The sequence below is a fragment of the Pseudophryne corroboree genome, chromosome 5 (genome assembly GCF_028390025.1).
Source record: "Pseudophryne corroboree isolate aPseCor3 chromosome 5, aPseCor3.hap2, whole genome shotgun sequence".
NCBI lineage: Eukaryota > Metazoa > Chordata > Amphibia > Anura > Myobatrachidae > Pseudophryne > Pseudophryne corroboree.
Genome location: NC_086448.1, coordinates 397,222,376 through 397,246,535, shown reverse-complemented (window position 1 = coordinate 397,246,535; position 24,160 = coordinate 397,222,376). Strand labels below are relative to the sequence as shown.

At 48.1% G+C, this 24,160-nt stretch overlaps 1 protein-coding gene across 2 annotated transcripts in view; it reads left to right on the top strand.

The window, feature by feature from the left end:
• Window positions 1-24,160, top strand: part of EPB41L4B (erythrocyte membrane protein band 4.1 like 4B) — a 574,953-nt gene that overhangs the window by 450,370 nt on the left and 100,423 nt on the right. For both annotated transcript variants that reach the window (XM_063922726.1, XM_063922725.1), the window contains 2 exons: window positions 10,735-10,804; window positions 10,900-11,069. In XM_063922726.1, the coding sequence (XP_063778796.1) occupies window positions 10,735-10,804; window positions 10,900-11,069 (240 nt within the window). The remainder of the gene's footprint in view (window positions 1-10,734; window positions 10,805-10,899; window positions 11,070-24,160) is intronic.

Below are 24,160 nucleotides of genomic sequence, written 5' to 3'. Positions count from 1 at the left end.
AACTCTCACCCAATGTTGACAAAAGACAGCAGGAGCCATGAAATAGACACAACCATGAGCAGAAGAAAGACGAATTCCGGGAAAGTTGGGGACGTGGCCTAATCGTGGGAGGTGTGGCCACGCCCCTTTAAAAAAAATGGATAAAAAAAACCCCAAAACCTTATACCTTACCGTGCCATAGGCAGGCACCGTGCGAGCTGTCTCAGGACCAGCCCAGCAGGAGAGGCTCTTGCTATGGTGCTGCTGTATGGGCTGCTGCTAACGTGTGCGATGGTCTCTGATGGCATATGTGTGCTCAGTTGTGGATGGTCGAATATATGCTGGGGGCCATGGCTGCAGCATCTCAAGGAGGAGGAGCAGTGGGATCACATGGTGGGAGTAGGATTGTCGAGGATCCCACGGCTGCAGCTTCCCCCTGTCTTCCTGCCCTGTCATACCTGGCAGATACGTGGATTGTGCGAACAAATCTAAAACAGTCTACTTCAAGTGCAGGAGCTTGTTTACACTTTGCAAAGCACTTTTAAATTTCCCGCTGGTGATGTCACTGAAGTGGGTGCGGCTATGTTAATACCTGCCCGACCACCGCACAAACTCAGTCTTTAATGTGAGCACTGCTAGCGTAAAAATCAGTTTGCACGGCACAGCTAAAAAAAACACACCCCACCCCAACCCCTTACTCTGCAATATGACACAAATGTCTCTAAAGCCTCTACTACACACGAATAAAATAAGCTAAATGGGTGACGTCGGCCATGTTTGTACACCCAAGTGAAGCTACTCTCTGTACACCCCCTGCTGGCGGCCACTGCGCAGGCGCAACAAATTGAAAAGCCCTATCTTTAAAATGGGGCATATTTCTCTGACGTCCTAGTGGATGCTGGGAACTCCGTAAGGACCATGGAGAATAGACGGGCTCCGCAGGAGACTGGGCACTCTAAAAGAAAGATTAGGTACTATCTGGTGTGCATTGGCTCCTCCCTCTATGTCCCTCCTCCAGACCTCAGTTAGAATCTGTGCCCGGCCAGAGCTGGCTGCTCCTAGTGGGCTCTCCTGAGCTTGCTAGAAAAGAAAGTATTTGTTAGGTTTTTTATTTTCAGTGAGATCTGCTGGCAACAGACTCACTGCTACGTGGGACTGAGGGGAGAGAAGCAAACCTACCTGCTTGCAGCTAGCTTGTGCTTCTTAGGCTACTGGACACCATTAGCTCCAGAGGGGTCGAACACAGGGCCTGACCTCGATCGTCCGTTCCCGGAGCCGCGCCGCCGTCCCCCTTGCAGAGCCAGAAGACAGAAGAAGCGATGAAATCGGCGGCAGAAGACTCCTGTCTTCATTAAGGTAGCGCACAGCACCGCAGCTGTGCGCCATTGCTCCCACAGCACACCACACACTCCGGTCACTGTAGGGTGCAGGGCGCTGGGGGGGGGGGCCCTGGGCAGCAATTAAAATACCTTTTGGCACTTAAATACACATAATACAGTCTGACAACTGTATATGTGTAAAACCCCTGCCATTAAGTTACATAAAACGCGGGACAGAAGCCCGCCGCTGAGGGGGCGGGGCCTTCTTCCTCAGCACACCAGCGCCATTTTCCCTTCACAGCTCCACTGGAAGCAGCTCCCCAGGCTCTCCCCTGCAGTATCCAGATACAAGAAGGGTAAAAAAGAGAGGGGGGGCATATAAATTTAGGCGCAAATAAGATATTTAAGCAGCTATTGGGTTAATCACTTTTTATAGTGTAAATCCCTGTGTTATATAGCGCTGTGGTGTGTGCTGGCATACTCTCTCTCTGTCTCCCCAAAGGACTTTGTGGGGTCCTGTCCTCAGTCAGAGCATTCCCTGTGTGTGTGCGGTGTGTCGGTACATGTTTGATGAGGAGGGTTACGTGGAGGCGGAGCAGGGGCAGATTGGATGGATATGTGGAAGGTCTTAACCGACAGTGTCAACTCCTTACATAAAAGGTTCGATGACGCAGCAGCCTTGGGACAGCCGGGGTCTCAGCCCGTGCCTGCCCAGGCGACTCAGAAGCCGTCAGGGGCTCATAAACGCCCGCTAGCTCAGATGGTAGACAAAGATGTCGACACGGAGTCTGACTCCAGTGTAGATGAGGATGAGACAAATGTACAGTCTACAAAGGCCATCCGATGCATGATTACTGCAATGAAAGATGTATTGCACATTTCTGACGTTAACCCGGTTACTACCAAGAAGGGTATTATGTTTGGGGAGAAAAAGCAGCCAGTGACTTTTCCCCCATCTGATGAATTAAATGAATTGTGTGAAGAAGCGTGGAGTTCCCCTGATAAGAAACTAGTGATTTCTAAGAGGTTACTGATGGCTTACCCTTTCCCGCCAACGGATAGGTTACGTTGGGAAACATCCCCTAGGGTGGACAAGGCGCTCACACGCTTATCTAAAAAGGTGGCACTGCCGTCTCAGGATACGGCCGCCCTAAAGGAGCCTGCGGATAGAAAGCAGGAAGCTATCCTGAAGTCTGTGTATACACACTCTAGTACTCTACTGAGACCTGCTATTGCTTCAGCCTGGATGTGTAGTGCTGCAGCACCATGGACTGATACCCTGTCAGACAACATTGATTCCCTCGACAGGGATAATATCTTGCTAACCCTAGAACATATAAAAGACGTCGTCTTATATATGCGAGATGCCCAGAGGGACATTTGCCTGCTGACATCTAGAATTAATGCAATGTCCATTTCTGCGAGGATAGTATTATGGACTCGGCAGTGGACAGGTGATGCTGATTCTAAAAAACACATGGAGGTTTTGCCTTATAAGGGTGAGGAATTGTTTGGGGACGGTCCACGGACCTCGTATCCACAGCAACAGCTGGGAAGTCAACTTTTTTACCTCAGGTTCCCTCACAGCCTAAGAAAGCACCGTATTATCAAATGCAGTCCTTTCGGCCTCAGAAAGGCAAGCTGGTCAGAGGCGCATCCTTTCTGTCCAGAGGCAGGGGTAGAGGAAAGAAGCTGCACCAGGCAGCCAGTTCCCAGGAACAAAAATCCTCCCCCGCTTCCACTAAGTCCACCGCATGACGTTGGGGCTCCACAGGCGGAGCCAGGTGCGGTGGGGGCGCGTCTCCGAAACTTCAGCAACCAGTGGGTTTGCTCACAGGTGGATCTCTGGGCTGTACAAATTGTATCTCAGGGCTACAAGCTCGAGTTCGAGGCGACTCCCCCTCGCCGTTACCTCAAATCAGCCTTGCCAGCTTCCCCCTGGGAAAGGGAGGTAGTACTGGCGGCAATTCACAAGCTGTACTTCCAGCAGGTGATAATCAAGGTACCCCTCCTTCAACAGGGAAGGGGTTACTATTCCACAATGTTTGTGGTAGCGAAACCTGACGGTTCGGTAAGACCCATTCTGAATTTAAAATCCTTGAACACTTATATAAAGAAGTTCAAGTTCAAAATGGAATCGCTCAGGGCGGTTATTGCAAGCCTGGAAGAGGGGGATTTGATGGTGTCGCTAGACATCAAGGATGCTTACTTGCATGTCCCCATTTACCCACCTCACCAGGAGTACCTCAGGTTTGTGGTACAGGACTGTCATTACCAATTCCAGACGTTGCCGTTTGGCCTGTCCACGGCGCCGAGAGTATTTACCAAGGTAATGGCCGAAATGATGATACTCCTTCGGAAGAATGAAGTTATAATTATCCCGTACTTGGACGATCTCCTTATAAAGGCGAGGTCCAGAGAGCAGTTGTTGGTCAGCGTAGCACTCTCTCAGGAGGTGTTGCAACAGCACGGCTGGATTCTGAATATCCCAAAGTCGCAGCTGATTCCGGCGACGCGTCTGCTTTTCCTGGGCATGATTCTGGACACAGAACAGAAGAAGGTGTTTCTCCCGGTGGAGAAGGCCCAGGAATTGTCATCTCTGGTCAGGGACCTCCTGAAACCAAAACAGGTGTCGGTGCATCACTGCACGCGAGTCCTGGGAAAGATGGTGGCTTCTTACGAAGCAATTCCCTTCGGCAGGTTCCATGCGAGGACCTTTCAGTGGGATCTGTTAGACAAATGGTCCGGATCGCATCTTCAGATGCATCGGTTGATCACCCTGTCCCCAAGGGCCAGGGTGTCTCTGCTGTGGTGGCTGCAGAGTGCTCATCTTCTCGAGGGCCGCAGGTTCGGCATACAGGACTGGGTCCTGGTGACCACGGATGCAAGCCTCCGAGGATGGGGGGCAGTCACTCAGGGAAGAAACTTCCAAGGACAGTGGTCAAGTCTGGAGACTTCACTACACATAAATATACTGGAACTAAGGGCCATTTACAACGCCCTGAGTCAAGCGGAGCCCCTGCTTCAAAACCAACCGGTGCTGATTCAGTCAGACAACATCACGGCGGTCGCCCATGTAAACCGCCAGGGCGGCACAAGAAGCAGGATGGCAATGGCGGAAGCCACAAGGATTCTTCGATGGGCGGAGAATCACGTGCTAGCACTGTCAGCAGTGTTCATTCCGGGAGTGGACAACTGGGAATCAGACTTCCTCAGCAGGCACGATCTCCACCCGGGAGAGTGGGGACTTCATCAGGAAGTCTTCACACAGATCGTAAATCGTTGGGAACTGCCACAGGTGGACATGATGGCGTCCCGCCTCAACAAAAAGCTAAAAAAATATTGCGCCAGGTCAAGGGACCCTCAGGCGATAGCTGTGGACGCACTAGTGACACCGTGGGTGTACCAGTCGGTTTATGTGTTCCCTCCTCTTCCTCTCATACCCAAGGTACTGAGGATAGTAAGAAAGAGAGGAGTAAGAACAATACTCATCGTTCCGGATTGGCCAAGAAGAACTTGGTACCCAGAACTACAAGAAATGATCTCAGAGGACCCATGGCCTCTGCCTCTCAGACAGGACCTGTTACAGCAGGGGCCCTGTCTGTTCCAAGACTTACCGCGGCTGCGTTTGACGGCATGGCGGTTGAACGCCGGATCCTAACGGAAAAGGTCATTCCAGATGAAGTGATTCCTACGCTGATAAAAGCTAGGAAGGATGTGACAGCAAAGCATTATCACCGCATATGGCGAAAATATGTTGCTTGGTGTGAGGCCAGGAAGGCCCCAACAGAGGAATTCCAGCTGGGTCGATTTCTGCACTTCCTACAGTCAGGGGTGACTATGGGCCTAAAATTGGGGTCCATAAAGGTCCAGATTTCGGCCCTATCTATTTTCTTTCAAAAAGAACTGGCTTCACTGCCTGAAGTTCAGATGTTTGTTAAGAGAGTGCTGCATATTCAGCCCCCTTTTGTGCCTCCAGTGACACCTTGGGATCTTAACGTTGTGTTGGATTTCCTAAAATCCCACTGGTTTGAGCCACTTAAGACCGTGGAGCTAAAATATCTTACGTGGAAAGTGGTCATGCTATTGGCCTTAGCTTCGGCTAGGCGTGTGTCAGAATTGGCGGCTTTGTCATGTAAAAGCCCTTATCTGATCTTCCATATGGACAGGGCAGAATTGAGGACTCGTCCCCAATTTCTCCCAAAGGTGGTATCAGCGTTTCATTTGAACCAACCTATTGTGGTGCCTGCGGCTACTCGGGACTTGGAGGACTCCAAGTTACTTGATGTAGTCAGGGCTTTGAAAATCTATGTAGCCAGGACGGCTGGAGTCCGGAAAACTGACTCGCTGTTTATCCTGCATGCACCCAACAAGCTGGGTGCTCCTGCTTCAAAGCAAACTATTGCGCGCTGGATCTGTAACACGATTCAGCAAGCTCATTCTGCAGCAGGATTGCCGCATCCAAAATCAGTGAAAGCCCACTCCACAAGGAAGGTGGGTGGTTCTTGGGCGGCTGCCCGAGGGGTCTCGGCATTACAGCTTTGCCGAGCTGCTACTTGGTTGGGTTCAAACACGTTTGCAAAATTCTACAAGTTTGATACCCTGGCTAAGGAAGACCTTGTGTTTGCCCATTCGGTGCTGCAGAGTCATCCGCACTCTCCCGCCCGTTTGGAGGCTTTGGTATAATCCCCATGGTCCTTACGGAGTTCCCAGCATCCACTAGGACGTCAGAGAAAATAAGAATTTACTCACCGGTAATTCTATTTCTCGTAGTCCGTAGTGGATGCTGGGCGCCCGTCCCAAGTGCGGACTCTCTGCAATACATGTGTATAGTTCTTGCTTAACTAAAGGGTTATTGTTATGAGCCATCCGTTGAATGAGGCTCAGTTTTTGTTCATACTGTTAACTGGGTATGGTTATCACAAGTTGTACGGTGTGATTGGTGTGGCTGGTATGAGTCTTACCCTGGATTCCAAATCCTTTCCTTGTAGTGTCAGCTCTTCCGGGCACAGTTTCCCTAACTGAGGTCTGGAGGAGGGGCATAGAGGGAGGAGCCAGTGCACACCAGATAGTACCTAATCTTTCTTTTAGAGTGCCCAGTCTCCTGCAGAGCCCGTCTATTCTCCATGGTCCTTACGGAGTTCCCAGCATCCACTACGGACTACGAGAAATAGAATTACCGGTGAGTAAATTCTTATTTTTACTAAATAAAAAAAAAACTATAACTTTCTGAAAAACCACAACCCCAAAAGGCACTACACTGGGACATGCTCTATCTAATAAAACAAACCCCAAGTCTTTCTTTGTCCTCTACCCTGAGTTATGCCTTCCCAAAAATCTTTCCATAGACTATATATATATATATATATATATATATATATATATATATATATATGGGAAAACCATCCTCAAAAGCCACACAGGAAGTCACAGAAAAAAATTGACAGTTGAAAGTTTAGGTTACTCCCAATTCCTCATTTTTTATTATTTTGGCCTGAAATTTGGCATCTACGCGTCCATGCCAAATTTCAGCTCAGTACGTCCAATCACTTTTAAGGTGTAGCCCCTCAAACACCATGCCCCCATCTCAGAAGTTCCCTATGGGAGAATTCCGTTTGTTCGATTCAGCCTTAATATAAGGGCACGACCGTGCCCTTATAATATGCTGTTTATTAAGTGTGCCCAGAGTAGGAGTAATTCCTTTTTGTGTTTTCGCAAACCCCTATACTTTTCATTAAATTGATTGTCTGCTCCTGGGAGCACTACCAACAAACATACACACTACATTTTTTCTTTTCTTTTTTAAATTTATTGCAATATTGTTTAATAATGTACTATTCTTTACTCTAGAGCAGTGTTTTTCAACAGGTGTGCCGCGGCACAATAGTGTGCCGCGAGGGATTGCCGGGTGTGCCGCCATCGCCCGCCCGTGATGCCCGCCGCCGCCCACCAGAGACCCGCTGCCGCCAGCCAGAGGTGCCCTCCGCCGCCATTAGAGACCTGCCGCCGGCCAGAGGTGCCCTCCCCGCCGCTAGGGACCCGCAGCTGCCGCCAGCCAGGGTTGCCCTCCACAGCCATTAGAGACCTGCCGCTGCTGCCGGCCCCAGATGACTTCCGCCGCCCTTACTATCCAGAGCACGGGTAGCACAGCGCTACACTTCCGTGAGAGCAGGCCTGTTTTCACGGAAGTGCAGCGCTATGCTACCCAGGCCGTCACATTCATGTCTGCCCGCCCACTGCTGCTCCTCGCTCTGTGCTGCCTGCTTTCACTTCTCCCCACTGAGAGGGAAATATTTCAGGTTCCCTTTGTACAGGTACTGTGTAACTGTATATCAAAATATATATATATTAATCTGTGTAATTACAGTGGGTGGGGGCAGGCAGGCAATGTGTGGAATTACGGGGGGGGCAGGTGTGTTGCATTACTATAGAGGGCAGGTGTGTCGTGTGTGGCATTACTGGGGGGCAGGTGTGTGTCATTATTATGGAGGCAGGTGTGTATAAGTACTATGGGGGCAGGTGTGTATAATTACTATGGGGGCAGGTGTGTATAATTAATATGGGGGCAGGTGTGTGGCATTACTATAAATCTGTTTTATTACAGTGGGAGCTAATGTGTGGTATTACTGTGGGGGCAAATGTGTGGCACTACTGGGGGGGGGGGGGGGGGGAGTGTGTTCAATTACTGCGGGGACCAATGTGTGTGTTTTATCCCCGTGTGGGCCAATGTGTGGGGGTTTTTTGTGTTTTTTTTTGTGGGGGGGGGTGTTACTGGTGGTGTGCCTTGGCAATTTTAAGATCTTGGCTGGTGTGCCGCAACTTGAAAAAGGTTGAAAATCACTGCTCTAGAGTCTAGTGTCGGATCTCCTCCCTTTGTTTCTGTGATAACATTTTATTAAGCTACTAGCTGGAGTACCTGGTGTTGCCCGGGATTTTAAGAATGTCTGTTTACAAAAATAAATTGAATTATTAAACACACAGTATAAATAATATTGTAGATATCTGAATACCCGGGATGAGGATGGTAAATTAGAATGATAGTTTTTTGTTAATTTACATTGGTTGGCGATCTAGTATATAGGCATATCTTGTTTCCTTGACGTACTTTGTGTAGTGGCCGGACCCCTTTTTGGTCCCCCAAGGGACCCTGCTCTTCCCACTATACAACTCTGTCTGTGGCTTCCTGCTGCCTCCATTCCCCTCCTCACATCATGTCAGTGCCCCTGTGAAATTATCAATTTTTTTACAGTTTCTTATATATCGCAGCACATTATGTATCTCCTGATATACTCTGTGCTGTTGGGGGACCGTGCTACTTCCACTATATAACTCTGTGTGTGGGATTGTGATACCTGCATTCCCCTCCTCACATCATGTCACTGCCCCTGTCACATGCAGCCCTGTCATCACTGACATATCATGCATGTCCTGATATAGTGTGTGCTGCTGGCCTACCCCTACGGGTGCTAATGGTGAGTTACCCCCCACAGTGTTTGTTCCCAGAGTGTAAGTCATATGTGTAGCAAGTTTGGTGTGAATTGCTCCAGGCATTCCAGAGTTAAGCTGTCTGCTTGAAAACTCTGTGCTGCTGTCCCACCCCTGGGGGTGCTAGAGGTATCTAACCCCACAATGTTTGTTTCCAGATTGTAAGGCATATATGTACCAATTATTGAGTACAGTGCTCCAGCAATTCTGGAGTTATCATAATCGACTTTATTTGCACGTATACTAGGAATTGTTTGGAGTTTACAATGCTTCGCCAATTAACATAAAAAGAATAAACATTACATAGTGCATAACATACATACCAACATTACATACATTGTTTGTAAAACACTGTTTATAATTACATAGTTGTGCCAGACTTGTTGTTAGGCATAATTTCGTAAGTGGACAGCTAACGGAAAGAAGCTTTTTTTGGTTCTGGTCAACTTGGCGAGAATGTACCTATAACGCCTGCCTGATGGAAGTGTTTCAAACATGACGTTACCAGGGTGCAGCTTGTCTGCTACGATTTTCCCTGCCCGCTTCTTGACTCTGGACAGGTAGAGGTCCTGAAGAGAGGAGAGAAAGGCACCAACGATCTTTTCTGCGGTCCTCCCAACCCTCTGTAGCCTCCGCCTGTCACACTCATTGGCAGCTCCATACCAGACTGTGATTGAAGAGCAGACTCCACAATGGCTGTATAGAAGATAATGAGCAGTTTCTGTGAAATATTGAATTTCCTGAGTTGCCTCAGAAAGAACAACCACTGTTGCGCCTTCTTGACAATGGCGCCTATGTTCAGCACCCATTTAAGGTCATGGGAAATTGTGGACCCGGGGAATTTGAAGGAGTCAACCCACGACACAACGCTATCGGCTATCACAAGTGGGTGCATGGCAGCAGGTTTTTTTCTAAAATCTACCAGCATCTCGACCGTTTTAAGAGGATTTAGGTCGAGGTTGTTCCTGCAGCACCACTGTGTTATCCGGTTCACCTGATATACTCTGTGATGCTGTCTCCCCCCTTAGGGGTGCTAGGGATTTCTAATTGTTTTAGTTGCCTCCGCCGTGTTTTAATACGCTTGTATGTAAAATTTCACGATCTTCACTTGTAAACTGTGGATTTGTATAGAAAAGACAGAAGGACGGATTTTCACTTTTATATAGTAGATTTGTTTTTTATATTTAATACGTTACTGTCCTCAACTAAATTAATTTGGTCAACTAGTTAGCAATAACTGGTATAAATTGCCCTGCCTAATACTTTTTAAATGTTGGATTGCTGAGGCTAAAGGCCAGTACTGACAGGAGAGATGTGTGCAGAGCGATCTTAACACAGACCGCTCAGCACACATTTCTCTCCCCGCTCAGCACAGCGCGATGTGTTGAGCGAGGTGGGGGGTTGACGGGCGGCCGCTCACTTCACACAGCGCTGAAGTGAGCGACCCGCTAGATTGAGCCTGCATGCAAGCTCAATCTAGCACCGGCGATAGCGGTGCGCGGGGCCGCGCATGGCTATCGCATGGGGGCATGCACACGACAGATCCGTGCTTAATATCTAAGCAATCTAGTAAGATTGCTTAGATTTTAAACACTGATCTCTAGATTAGAGTAAACAGACACACATTTGTTTGCATTACAACTATGTAAACAGGTGCATTTTAGCAGACTCACATTGACCTGACACACAGCTTTCTGTAGAAAGTTCTGAAATGAACTATGCACACATAAAATACAACCATGTTGATCTTTGCAACAGTACACGGAGACCGCAAAGATATAGTGTAGGTAGGGATTGAAAAGGCGGACTGTTTTTTGTTTTGTTTTTCAAACAGGAGTTTTGTGATCTATCATGTTAGATACTATAAATGTCCTTAAGCTAATGGTTAATTTACCTAGTACCATATAGTGTTTGTGATAGTAAAACATTTTGTGTGTCTTACGGTTTGTAGGCCTAAAATTACCAAAATGGACTTTAAGAAAAGCAAGTTAACCCTTGTGGTCGTAGAGGATGATGAGCAGGTAAGTAATATAACATATATGCAATTTGTTTTTTGTGTATTTAAGTACAATGAAACAGCATCATGTCAGATGACCTTACCTTTTTCTGATTGTAGGGAAGAGAACAGGAGCATACGTTTGTTTTCCGCTTGGATAACTCTAAAGCTTGTAAACATTTGTGGAAATGTGCTGTGGAGCATCACGCATTTTTCAGGCTTAGAACCCCAGCAAATACTAAACCAGCACAATCTGAATTTATTAGATTAGGATCAAGATTCAGGTTCAGGTAAAACATTTGTTTATGCAATTTTGGGAATCCAATTATGTCCTTGTGATCAGCGATGTCCATGTACGTATTGTGCTTGCTGTGAGGTTACTATTAAAATATGTTTGGCTCGGGTATGGGTCGTTGGGTAGACACAACTTAGGTCGACAGTCATTAGGTCGACCATGGAAGGTCGACATGCATTAGGTCGACAAGGACAATAGGTCAACGTGATCATTAGGTCGACAAGTACTAGGTTGACAGGCCAAAAGGTCGACATGGGTTTTTTTATATTTTTTGGGGCGTTGTTTTATTCGTAAAGTGACGGGGGTACCCCAATTACTTCACTGTGTCCCCTCGCATGGCTCAATAAACTCGCCATGCTTCAGGGAAGGTGCCTCGCTCCACTACCGCTTCACTCGGCACAGGTTACCATTCCAATCGTAGTCCACGTGGATCGTTAAGTATAAAAAAATCCCAAAAAATTGAAAAAAGTTAAAAACTCATGTTGACCTTTTGACCTGTCGACCTAGTACATGTCGACCTATTGACCATGTCGACCTAATGCATGCTGACCTTCAGTGGTTGACCTAACAACCGTATCCTGTTTGGCTCTAGAGGATCTCTAGGAAGACTGAAGTAACAAAAAAAATTGTGTGCTTGTTAAACATAAAAAATAATTAGATTATAAGGCAAAACTGGTTGGACAGTGTTAAAGTATGATCTGTAGCTTATTAACTTTCACCTAGATCAATCAATATGTACTACAATGAAGTAGTTTTATATAAAATCAAATCTAATACACAATGTTGTGCAAAGAATCATTCACAACAATCCCTGTCCCAACACTCCTTAGGGACAAAGTCCTAGCAGCTGAACATGGCTCTAAGGCAATCACAAAATCTCCCTACCTAGTCGTCTCCTCTTAGTTGTCCAGAAGAACTACTGAGCGATGGATCACCTAAAGGTGGGTACACACCAGTAGATATATCTGCAGATCAATTGATCTGCAGATATATCTATGTACGGATCGGGCAGTGTGCTGTGCATACACACTGCCCGATCCGTCGGGGGACTGACGTCATGAACTGGGCGGGCGCCCGCCCAGTTCACCTGTCAATCACTGCCGGCCGCCGCAGCATGTGTACGGGCGGTCGGACGACCGCCCCGTACACACACAGCGACGCGCCAATATATCGTTAGATATATTGGCCATCGGCTGTGCTGCGCAGCCGACGCGATACGAACGACGGAGTTCACAGACGTATCGGCCGTACACACTGGCCGACGCTCCCGCAATATATCGGCCGTTCAAGAGAACGCCCGATATATCGACCAGTGTGTACGGGCCTTAAGTGATCCACTGAAATGTAAGTGATTGACAATGAGAGGACCTGTCTTAGAAGTTGGTGGGGATATAAAAGTTGTAGTCTGTAAGATCCTCAGAATACAGTCTGAAGCAGGATGAGACTTTCAGTGCGTTGATCTTGTGGAGGCAGTGAATTAGCCACTTATTTGATTGTTTGAGGACAGGGGTGCAAGTTACTGGGGCAATGTTATGTGACAAGAGGAATTGAGGCAAATAAAGGTATAGGGGGGTATTCAATTAGTGCAGTTTTTTAGACCAGTCGAAAAAACTGCACTTCTCGCCAGTTTTTAGGACGACTTTACATTCGGCCTATTAAATGCCCGTGACGTTTTTTTGACTTTCCGAAAAATCGAGCACTGGCGAAAACCATGTGTATCGGCGAATCTGCCACTGATGCACGTGTTTTGGTGAATTTGCGGGCATTTTTGCCTATTTTTGGCGCAATTTTTGCCCATGCCGATTTGACAACAAAAAAAAGTGTGAAACAGCATGGACGAAAATGGATAAAAAAACGGGTGAAAATGCCCACAATTGAATACCCTGTTCACCCCACCTGTACAGGAACAGGCAGAGGCTGGGCAGTAACAGCAGCCGCTCTGCCTCACTGCAGCACAGCACACTGCAGCATGTGCTGTGCTGCCAACATGAGAGCTTATGCTGCCGCCCAGTAAGGAGGGAGTGCGGTGCACCAGGGCCCCCGGCAGCCCCCTCCATTAGTACCTGCTACCCCCCCCCCCCCCTTGCTTCACTGACGACATCCTACGGAGCCACTGCTGCTAGAGTAACGGAGCCTGCGAGAAACCGGAGGCGGAGAAGGGAGAGGAGGAACAGCGCCCGAGACGGGACCTTCTGCAGGTACTGGGGCCGCACTGTGGTTGGAATGAGGGCTGTACCTGGCATAGGGGGTAATTCAGAGATGATAGCAGATTGCTGCATATGCAGCCAGATCTGCAGTCATCCCTGCACATGCTGAGGGCCGCCCAGCACAGGGCAAAGCCACCGAGCATGTGTAAGTCCGCCTCCTGATGCATCCGCAATTAGATTGCGGACACATCTGATCTAAGGTTGTGTTGGCTGGCTGCGCTGTCAGAACGTCTGTGTGTGACATCATGCAACCGCCCCAAAAAGGGTCCCGGCCTGCCCCTGTTTTTCCGGCAGCACCCTGCCTTAACCCCGCTACGTTGTCACCTGTCAATCACATTGTGGTCGCATCCATCGGAGAAGCAACCACAATGTGTATAGCCTCACGCCCACTGTGCATGGCAGTTTGCTGCCACCGGCAAACTGCGCTGCAGGCCTCTATTGTGGGCTGTACCTGGCATAATGTGTATAATGGGCTCTACCTGGATAACGTGTATAAGGGGCTCTACCTGGCATAACATGTATAGGGTGCTCTACTGTGGCGTAACGTGTATAAGAGGCTTTTACTCTGGCATAACTTGTAAAAGCGGCTCTCCTGTGTGGCGTAACGTGTATAAGGGTGCTACTGTGTGGTGTAATGTGACTAACGGACACTACTGTACAGGGTAATGTGAATTAGTACTAATCTTTGGCCCTATGTTTTTTTTGCGCGCCTTCGGCGTGCACTGTCCCTGTTTTCTGCATGGCGGGTACCAAAGAAAACTTTCTGCCTGAGCTCCTCAAGGTCTAGAACTGGCCCTGTCATCAATTTTTCTCTGACGTCCTAGTGGATGCTGGGAACTCCGTAAGGACCATGGGGAATAGCGGCTCCGCAGGAGACTGGGCACAAAAGTAAAAGCTTTAGGACTACCTGGTGTGCACTGGCTCCTCCCCCTATGACCCTCCTCCAAGCCTCAGTTAGATTTTTGTGCCCGAACGAGAAGGGTGCACACTAGGTGGCTCTCCTGAGCTACTTAGTGAAAAAGTTTAAGTATAGGTTTTTTTATTTTCAGTGAGTCCTGCTGGCAACAGGTTCACTGCACCGTGGGACTAAGGGGAGAAGAAGCGAACTCACCTGCGTGCAGAGTGGATTGGGCTTCTTAGGCTACTGGACATTAGCTCCAGAGGGACCGATCACAGGCCCAGCCATGGATGGGTCCCAGAGCCGTACCGCCGGCCCCCTTACAGAGCCAGAAGACAGAAGAGGTCCGGGAAATCGGCGGCAGAAGACGTCCTGTCTTCAATAAGGTAGCGCACAGCACCGCAGCTGTGCGCCATTGCTCTCAGCACACTTCACACTCCGGTCACTGAGGGTGCAGGGCGCTGGGGGGGGGCGCCCTGAGACGCAATAAAAACACCTTAGATGGTGAAAAATACATCACATATAGCTCCTGGGCTATATGGATGCATTTAACCCCTGCCAGTTTTCCTTAAAAAAAGCGGGAGAAAGGCCGCCGAGAAGGGGGCGGAGCCTATCTCCTCAGCACACAAGCGCCATTTTCCCTCACAGCTCCGCTGGAAGGACGTCTCCCTGACTCTCCCCTGCAGTCCTGCACGACAGAAACAGGGTAAAACAAGAGAGGGGGGGCACTAATTTGGCAGATTAATCAATACAGCAGCTATATAAGGGAAAAACACTGATATAAGGTTATCCCTATATATATATATAGCGCTCTGGTGTGTGCTGGCAAACTCTCCCTCTGTCTCCCCAAAGGGCTAGTGGGGTCCTGTCCTCTATCAGAGCATTCCCTGTGTGTGTGCTGTGTGTCGGTACGTTTGTGTCGACATGTATGAGGAGGAAAATGGTATGGAGGCGGAGCAATTGCCTGTACTAGTGATGTCACCCCCTAGGGAGTCGACACCTGACTGGATGGTCTTATGGAAGGAATTACGTGATAGCGTCAGCACTTTACAAAAGACTGTTGACGACATGAGACAGCCGGCAAATCAGTTAGTACCTGTCCAGGCGTCTCAAACACCGTCAGGGGCTCTAAAGCGCCCGTTACCTCAGATGGTCGACCCAGACACGGACACTGACTCCAGTGTCGACGGTGAGGAAACAAACGTGATTTCCAGTAGGGCCACACGTTACATGATCACGGCAATGAAGGAGGTTTTGAACATTTCTGATACTACAAGTACCACAAAAAAGGGTATTATGTGGGGTGTGAAAAAACTACCCGTAGTTTTTCCTGAATCAGATGAATTAAATGAGGTGTGTGATGAAGCGTGGGTTTCCCCCGATAAAAAACTGCTAATTTCTAAAAAATTATTGGCATTATACCCTTTCCCGCCAGAGGTTAGGGCGCGTTGGGAAACACCCCCTAGGGTGGATAAGGCGCTCACACGCTTATCAAAACAAGTGGCGTTACCGTCTCCTGATACGGCCGCCCTCAAGGAGCCAGCTGATAGGAAGCTGGAAAATATCCTAAAAAGTATATACACACATACTGGTGTTATACTGCGACCAGCAATCGCCTCAGCCTGGATGTGCAGTGCGGGGGTGGCTTGGTCGGATTCCCTGACTGAAAATATTGATACCCTGGACAGGGACAGTATATTATTGACTATAGAGCATTTAAAGGATGCATTTCTATATATGCGAGATGCACAGAGGGATATTTGCACTCTGGCATCAAGAGTAAGTGCGCTGTCCATTTCTGCCAGAAGAGGGTTATGGACGCGACAGTGGTCAGGTGATGCGGATTCCAAACGGCATATGGAAGTATTGCCGTATAAAGGGGAGGAGTTATTTGGGGTCGGTCTATCGGACCTGGTGGCCACGGCAACGGCTGGGAAATCCACCTTTTTACCCCAGGTCACCTCTCAGCAGAAAAAGACACCGTCTTTTCAGGCTCAGTCCTTTCGTCCCCATAAGGGCAAGCGGGCAAAAGGCCACTCATTTCTGCCCCGGGGCAGAGGAAGGGGAAAAAGACTGCAGCAGGCAGCCTCTTCCCAGGAACAGAAGCCCTCCTCTGCTTCTGCCAAGTCCTCAGCATGACGCTGGGGCCTTACAAGCGGACTCGGGTACGGTGGGGGGCCGTCTCAAGAATTTCAGCGCGCAGTGGGCTCACTCGCAAGTGGACCCCTGGATCCTGCAGGTAGTATCTCAGGGGTACAAATTGGAATTCGAGACGTCTCCCCCTCGCCGGTTCCTGAAGTCTGCTTTACCAACGTCTCCCTCCGACAGGGAGGCGGTATTGGAAGCCATTCACAAGCTGTATTCCCAGCAGGTGATAATCAAGGTACCCCTCCTACAACAGGGAAAGGGGTATTATTCCACGCTGTTTGTGGTACCGAAGCCGGACGGCTCGGTGAGACCTATTTTGAATCTGAAATCCTTGAACACTTACATACAAAGGTTCAAATTCAAGATGGAGTCACTCAGAGCAGTGATAGCGAACCTGGAAGAAGGGGACTATATGGTGTCTCTGGACATCAAGGATGCTTACCTCCATGTCCCAATTTGCCCTTCTCACCAAGGGTACCTCAGGTTTGTGGTACAGAACTGTCACTATCCGTTTCAGACGCTGCCGTTTGGATTGTCCACGGCACCCCGGGTCTTTACCAAGGTAATGGCCGAAATGATGATTCTTCTTCGAAGAAAAGGCGTCTTAATTATCCCTTACTTGGACGATCTCCTGATAAGGGCAAGGTCCAGGGAACAGTTGGAGGTCGGAGTAGCACTATCTCAAGTAGTACTACAACAGCACGGGTGGATTCTAAATATTCCAAAATCGCAGCTGATTCCGACGACACGTCTGCTGTTCCTAGGGATGATTCTGGACACAGTCCAGAAAAAGGTGTTTCTCCCGGAGGAGAAAGCCAGGGAGTTATCCGAGCTAGTCAGGAACCTCCTAAAACCAGGCCAAGTGTCAGTGCATCAATGCACAAGGGTCCTGGGAAAAATGGTGGCTTCTTACGAAGCGATTCCATTCGGCAGATTCCACGCAAGAACTTTTCAGTGGGATCTGCTGGACAAATGGTCCGGATCGCATCTTCAGATGCATCAGCGGATAACCCTGTCTCCAAGGACAAGGGTGTCTCTCCTGTGGTGGTTGCAGAGTGCTCATCTTCTAGAGGGCCGCAGATTCGGCATTCAGGACTGGGTCCTGGTGACCACGGATGCCAGCCTGAGAGGCTGGGGAGCAGTCACACAGGGAAGAAATTTCCAGGGCTTGTGGTCAAGCATGGAAACGTCATTTCACATAAATATCCTGGAACTAAGGGCCATTTACAATGCCCTAAGTCAAGCAAGGCCTCTGCTTCAGGGTCAGCCGGTGTTGATCCAGTCGGACAACATCACCGCAGTCGCCCACGTAAACAGACAGGGCGGCACAAGAAGCAGGAGAGCGATGGCAGAAGCTGCAAGGATTCTTCGCTGGGCAGAAAATCATGTGATAGCACTGTCAGCAGTGTTCATTCCCGGAGTGGACAACTGGGAAGCAGATTTTCTCAGCAGACACGATCTCCACCCGGGAGAGTGGGGACTTCATCCAGAAGTCTTCCAAGTGATTGTAAACCGTTGGGAAAAACCAAAGGTGGACATGATGGCGTCCCGCCTCAACAAAAAACTAGACAGGTATTGCGCCAGGTCAAGGGACCCTCAGGCAATAGCGGTGGACGCTCTGGTAACACCGTGGGTGTACCAGTCAGTGTATGTGTTCCCTCCTCTGCCTCTCATACCAAAGGTACTGAGGATTATAAGACGGAGAGGAGTAAGAGCTATACTCGTGGCTCCGGATTGGCCAAGAAGGACTTGGTACCCGGAACTTCAAGAGATGCTCACGGAGGATCCGTGGCCTCTACCTCTAAGAAGGGACCTGCTCCAGCAGGGACCCTGTCTGTTCCAAGACTTACCGCGGCTGCGTTTGACGGCATGGCGGTTGAACGCCGGATCCTGAAGGAAAAAGGCATTCCAGATGAAGTCATCCCTACCCTGATCAAAGCCAGGAAGGATGTAACTGCACAACATTATCACCGTATTTGGAGGAAATATGTTGCGTGGTGCGAGGCCAGGAAGGCCCCGACAGAGGAATTTCAACTAGGTCGTTTCCTGCATTTCCTGCAAACAGGATTGTCCATGGGCCTAAAATTAGGATCCATTAAGGTTCAAATTTCGGCCTTGTCGATTTTCTTCCAGAAAGAATTGGCTTCAGTTCCTGAAGTCCAGACTTTTGTAAAGGGGGTACTGCATATACAGCCTCCCTTTGTGCCTCCAGTGGCACCCTGGGATCTCAATGTGGTTTTGGGATTCCTAAAATCACATTGGTTCGAACCACTTGCCACAGTGGATTTAAAATATCTCACATGGAAAGTGGTAATGCTGTTGGCCCTGGCTTCAGCCAGGCGCGTATCAGAATTGGCGGCTTTATCCTATAAAAGCCCTTACCTGATTTTTCATTCGGATAGGGCGGAATTGAGGACTCGCCCTCAATTTCTCCCTAAGGTGGTTTCAGCTTTTCACCTAAACCAACCTATTGTGGTGCCTGCGGCTACTGGGGACTTGGAGGATTCCAAGTTACTGGATGTAGTCAGGGCCCTGAAAATATATGTTTCCAGGACGGCTGGAGTCAGGAAATCTGACTCGCTGTTTATATTGTATGCACCCAACAAGCTGGGTGCTCCTGCTTCTAAGCAGACAATTGCTCGTTGGATTTGTAGTACAATTCAGCTTGCACATTCTGTGGCAGGCCTGCCACAGCCAAAATCTGTAAAAGCCCATTCCACACGGAAAGTAGGCTCATCTTGGGCGGCTGCCCGAGGGGTCTCGGCTTTACAACTTTGCCGAGCAGCTACTTGGTCAGGGGCAAACACGTTTGCTAAATTCTACAAATTTGATACCCTGGCTGAGGAGGACCTGGAGTTCTCTCATTCGGTGCTGCAGAGTCATCCGCACTCTCCCGCCCGTTTGGGAGCTTTGGTATAATCCCCATGGTCCTTACGGAGTTCCCAGCATCCACTAGGACGTCAGAGAAAATAAGAATTTACTTACCGATAATTCTATTTCTCGTAGTCCGTAGTGGATGCTGGGCGCCCATCCCAAGTGCGGATTGTCTGCAATACTTGTACATAGTTATTGTTAACTAAATCGGGTTATTGTTGTAGTGAGCCATCTTTTCTAGAGGCTCCTCTGTTATCATACTGTTAACTGGGTTCAGATCACAAGTTATACGGTGTGATTGGTGTGGCTGGTATGAGTCTTACCCGGGATTCAAAATCCTTCCTTATTGTGTACGCTCGTCCGGGCACAGTATCCTAACTGAGGCTTGGAGGAGGGTCATAGGGGGAGGAGCCAGTGCACACCAGGTAGTCCTAAAGCTTTTACTTTTGTGCCCAGTCTCCTGCGGAGCCGCTATTCCCCATGGTCCTTACGGAGTTCCCAGCATCCACTACGGACTACGAGAAATAGAATTATCGGTAAGTAAATTCTTATTTTAAACTATCTTTTTCTGTTCAAATGTAAGATACCACCAATTTAATACAGAGGCGGTGGTGCTGAAAAACATACCTTTGCTCAGGGCACCATGGCACCTAGCTACACCTCTGATAAGGGGCACTACTGTGGGTATTGTGTATAAGGAATAGTACTATGTGCCGTAACGTGTATAAGGGGCACTACTGTGTGACGTAATGTGAATAATGGGCACTATTTTGTGGCGTAATTTAAATCAGGGGCACTACGTTTGTGGTAATGCGAATAAGAATGTAATACTGTGTGGCATAACTTGAATTGTGGGTACCATTGTGGTCACTCCCCTTCCTTGTGTGAGCACAACCCTTTTTGGAGTGCGGGCTGTCCCTTTTTTATGGATGGGAAGGCGCAAATTTATAATTTGCAGGGGGACCCCAAACACTCTAGCACCGGCCCTGCCTGTGGGCGGCATCTCCTTTAAAACCAACAAACACATTGGATTTGAAAAGCGCATTCTCAGATTGTATTTCCTTTAAAACCAGCCTGCCACCGCAGGGTGCTGTGTCCTCCTATCTTCGTTCATTGTGTCCTAGCCGCTGCCGGCTGTCTCTCCTTCACAGTTGCATTACTGGGAGGAGGCGTGGCTATGGTCCCGGGGTGTCCCAGCCTGGCCACACCTCCTCCCAGTAATGTGTCTGTGAAGGAGAGATGGTAGCGGCTAGGACACAACGAAGATAGGAGGACACAGCACCCTGCGGTAGCAGGCTGTTTTTAAAGGAGATGCCACCCGCGTGGATCTGCAGGTCAGTGCTCATCCGCACCATGGGGGCGCCAAAATATTTTTTTTCTACGCCCCCCTAACCTAAAAACATTCTAGCGCCCCTGCCAACAGTAATTTAATACCCCCCTTAGACTGAGTTACAGTAGATGATGGAGTAGATGTGTAGAGCTTTCCAGTATGCCTGATAAGTAATGTTACTGGGGGGTATCCAATTAGCTGTGAGGAAACGTTGGGAGTAAAAAACTGAAGTTTTTCATGATTTTTCCCAATGTTTCTCCGATATTTATTTCAGGCTAAGTCTCCCTGAAAGAAAACATTTTCTACGGAAAACACACTGGCTTAGTGAACCATATGTGTTTCCACCGGGTGCAGCGCTGTTTTAGGGGATTTGGCAGGTGAAACAAAATCCCTCATAAGCCACGACCCCCGCTGGCTTATCGGGGCTAAATGGATAGCCCCCTGTGAGACAATTTACCGTAGGTAATCAGATATACCCCTGTATATCTAGCATTGTGTAGAACACACCTCTCCCCCACACAGGGGTGTAACCAGAACTTTGTGGGCCCCAGAGCAACATTTTTTGAAGGGACCCCTGTCTACTAGAGAGACAATGCAGCGTTTTTTTTATTTTATGCCCCATAATAGTGCCATAGTTAATTTCTGAACCATAGTAGTGCTCTTGTTAATGTTATGCCCCATATTGGTGTCATAGTTTATTTTATGAGCCATAGTAGTGTCCTCCCTTGTTTAAATTATGTCACACTGTAGGGTTGCCACTACATATTGTGCCAAATATTGTCCCCACTTCACATTATGACTTATAGTGCCCCCAATTTCATATTGTGCCACATAACAGTGCCCCAGTTCATATCCTGTAACATTATAATGCCCTCCAGTTCATTTTATACTGATTATAATGAGAAGGACCAGGGGCATAACTAGAAATATTTTAGTCCCCAAGGTAAACATTTGTAAGGGCCCCTATGTACCACCCAATGGTGGAAAATGTATATAACATACAGTATGTATCTTTTGACAGGAGGGAAGGTGCCCCCTCTCAGCTGCTCAGGGAAGGGTGGAGGGTGGGGGGGAGGGGGCTGTATTAAGCCTTGAAAAGTGATACATTTTACGATGATGATGTACCAGCCAATCTGCTTCTAACTGCCATGTTACAGGCCGGGTTTGATAAATCAGTTAGGAGCTGATTGTTCGGTACTTTGGGGCAGATGTATTAAGCCTGGAGACAGCATAAGGGAGTGATAAACCAGTGATAAGTGCAAGGTGATAAACGCATCAGCCAATCAGCTCCTAGCTGTTAATTTACATATTGGAGCTGATTGGATGGTGTGTTTATCACCTTACTTTTATCCCTGGTTTATCACTTCCTTATGCCATCTCCAGGTTAATACATCTGCCCCTTTATTACTTGAAATGTATCACTTTTCAAGATTTAGTACATCTGGTCCCCTGTACCTATGGTAGTTACGTCCTTGCCCCCAGAACATCTTGAACCCAACATGGAGTGGATTCAACAAGGTAATGGAAACAATCCTTTGAAAAATATGTAGTTGCTACAGATTAGACAGCTGTACTTTCATGCTGTAAATCTTCCATTCCACTTAATCTCAAAGGTTATCTATTGGATTGAGATCTGATGAATGTGGAGGCCATTGGAGTACACTGAACTCACTGTCATCGCAGGATGCCCTGGTACAATAGCCTTCACCACATGGAGTCTTTCATAGATAGGCAAAAGCTTTAGTTCATAGTGAAAATGTCCTTGATAAATAATCTCCTTGATCTTCTTTAGTAAAAAAAATACTATGTTAAATTACTAAACAGTTCATAAACTTATCCAAATTTGCTGGTAAATAGCCAAAGTAGTGCCATTTACTTTAGCTTATGTACACTGCTCAAAAAAATAAAGGGAACACTAAAATAACACATCCTAGATCTGAATGAATGAAATATTCTTATTAAATACTTTGTTCTTTACATAGTTGAATGTGCTGACAATAAAATCACACAAAAATGATGAATGGAAATCAAATTTGTTAACCCATGGAGGTCTGGATTTGTAGTCACACTCAAAATTAAAGTGGAAAAACACACGACAGGCTGATCCAACTTTGATGTAATGTCCTTAAAACAAGTCAAAATGAGTCTCAGTAGTGTGTGTGGCCTCCTTGTGTCTGTATTACCTCCCTACAATGCCTGGGCATGCTCCTGATGAGGTGGCGGATGGTCTTCTGAGGGTTCTTCTCCCAGACCTGGACTAAAGCATCCGCCAACTCCGGGACAGTCTGTGGTGCAATATGGTGTTGGTGGATGGAGTGAGACATGATGTCCCAAATGTGCTCATTGGATTCAGGTCTGGGGAACGGGTGGGCCAGTCCATAGCATCAATGCCTTCATCTTGCAGGAACTGTTGACACACTCCAGCCACATGAGGTCTAGCATTGTCTTGCATTAGGACGAACCCAGGGCCAACCGCACCAGCATATGGTCTCACAAGGGGTCTGAGGATCTCACCTCGGTACGTAATGGCAGTCCGGCTACCTCTGGCGAGCACATGGAGGGCTGTGCGGCCCCCCAAAGAAATGCCACCCCACACCATTACTGACCCACTGCCAAACCGGTCATGCTGGAGGATGTTGCAGGCAACAGAATGTTCTCCTTGGCGTCTCCAGACTCTGTCACGTCTGTCACATGTGCTTAATGAGAGCTTGCTTTCATCTGTGAAGAGCACAGGGTGCCAGTGGCGAATTTGCCAATCTTGGTGTTCTCTGGCAAATGCCAAATGTCCTGCACAGTGTTGGGCTGTAAGCACAACACCCACCTGTGGACGTCGGGCCCTCATACCACCCTCATGGAGTCTGTTTCTGATCGTTTGAGTAGACACATGCACATTTGTGGCTTGCTGGAGGTCATTTTGCAGGGCTCTGGCAGTGCTCCTCCTGTTCCTCCTTGCACAAAGGCGGAGGTAGCGGTCCTGCTGCTGGGTTGTTGCCCTCCTAAGGCCTCCTCCATGTCTCCTGATGTACTGACCGGTCTCCTGGTAGCGCCTCCATGCTCTGGACACTACGCTGACAGACACAGCAAACCTTCTTGCCACAGCTCGCATTGATATGCAATCCTGGATAAGCTGCACTACTTGAGCCACTTGTGTGGGTTGTAGACTCCGTCTCATGCTACCACTAGAGTGAAAGCACCGCCAGCTTTCAAAAGTGACCAAAACATCATCCAGAAAGCATAGGAGCTGAGAAGTGGTCTGTGGTCACCACCTGCAGAACAACTCCTTTATTGGGGGTGTCTTGCTAATTGCCTATAATTTCCACCTGTTGTCTATTCCATTTGCACAACAGCATGTGAAATTGATTGTCAATCAGTGTTGCTTCCTAAGTGGACAATTTGATTTCACAGAAGTGTGATTGACTTGGAGTTACATTGTGTTAAGTGTTCCCTTTATTTTTTTGAGCAGTGTATATTGCAGTTATACATGACATATAGCTATTTCCCTTTAGATTGTAAGCTTGTGATCAGGGCCATCTTATCTCTGTCTGTTGTTACAGAATTACCCATACTTGTTTTATTACTGTTCAATTGCTGTTTTGTTCCCAATTGTAATGTGCAATGGCATATGCTGG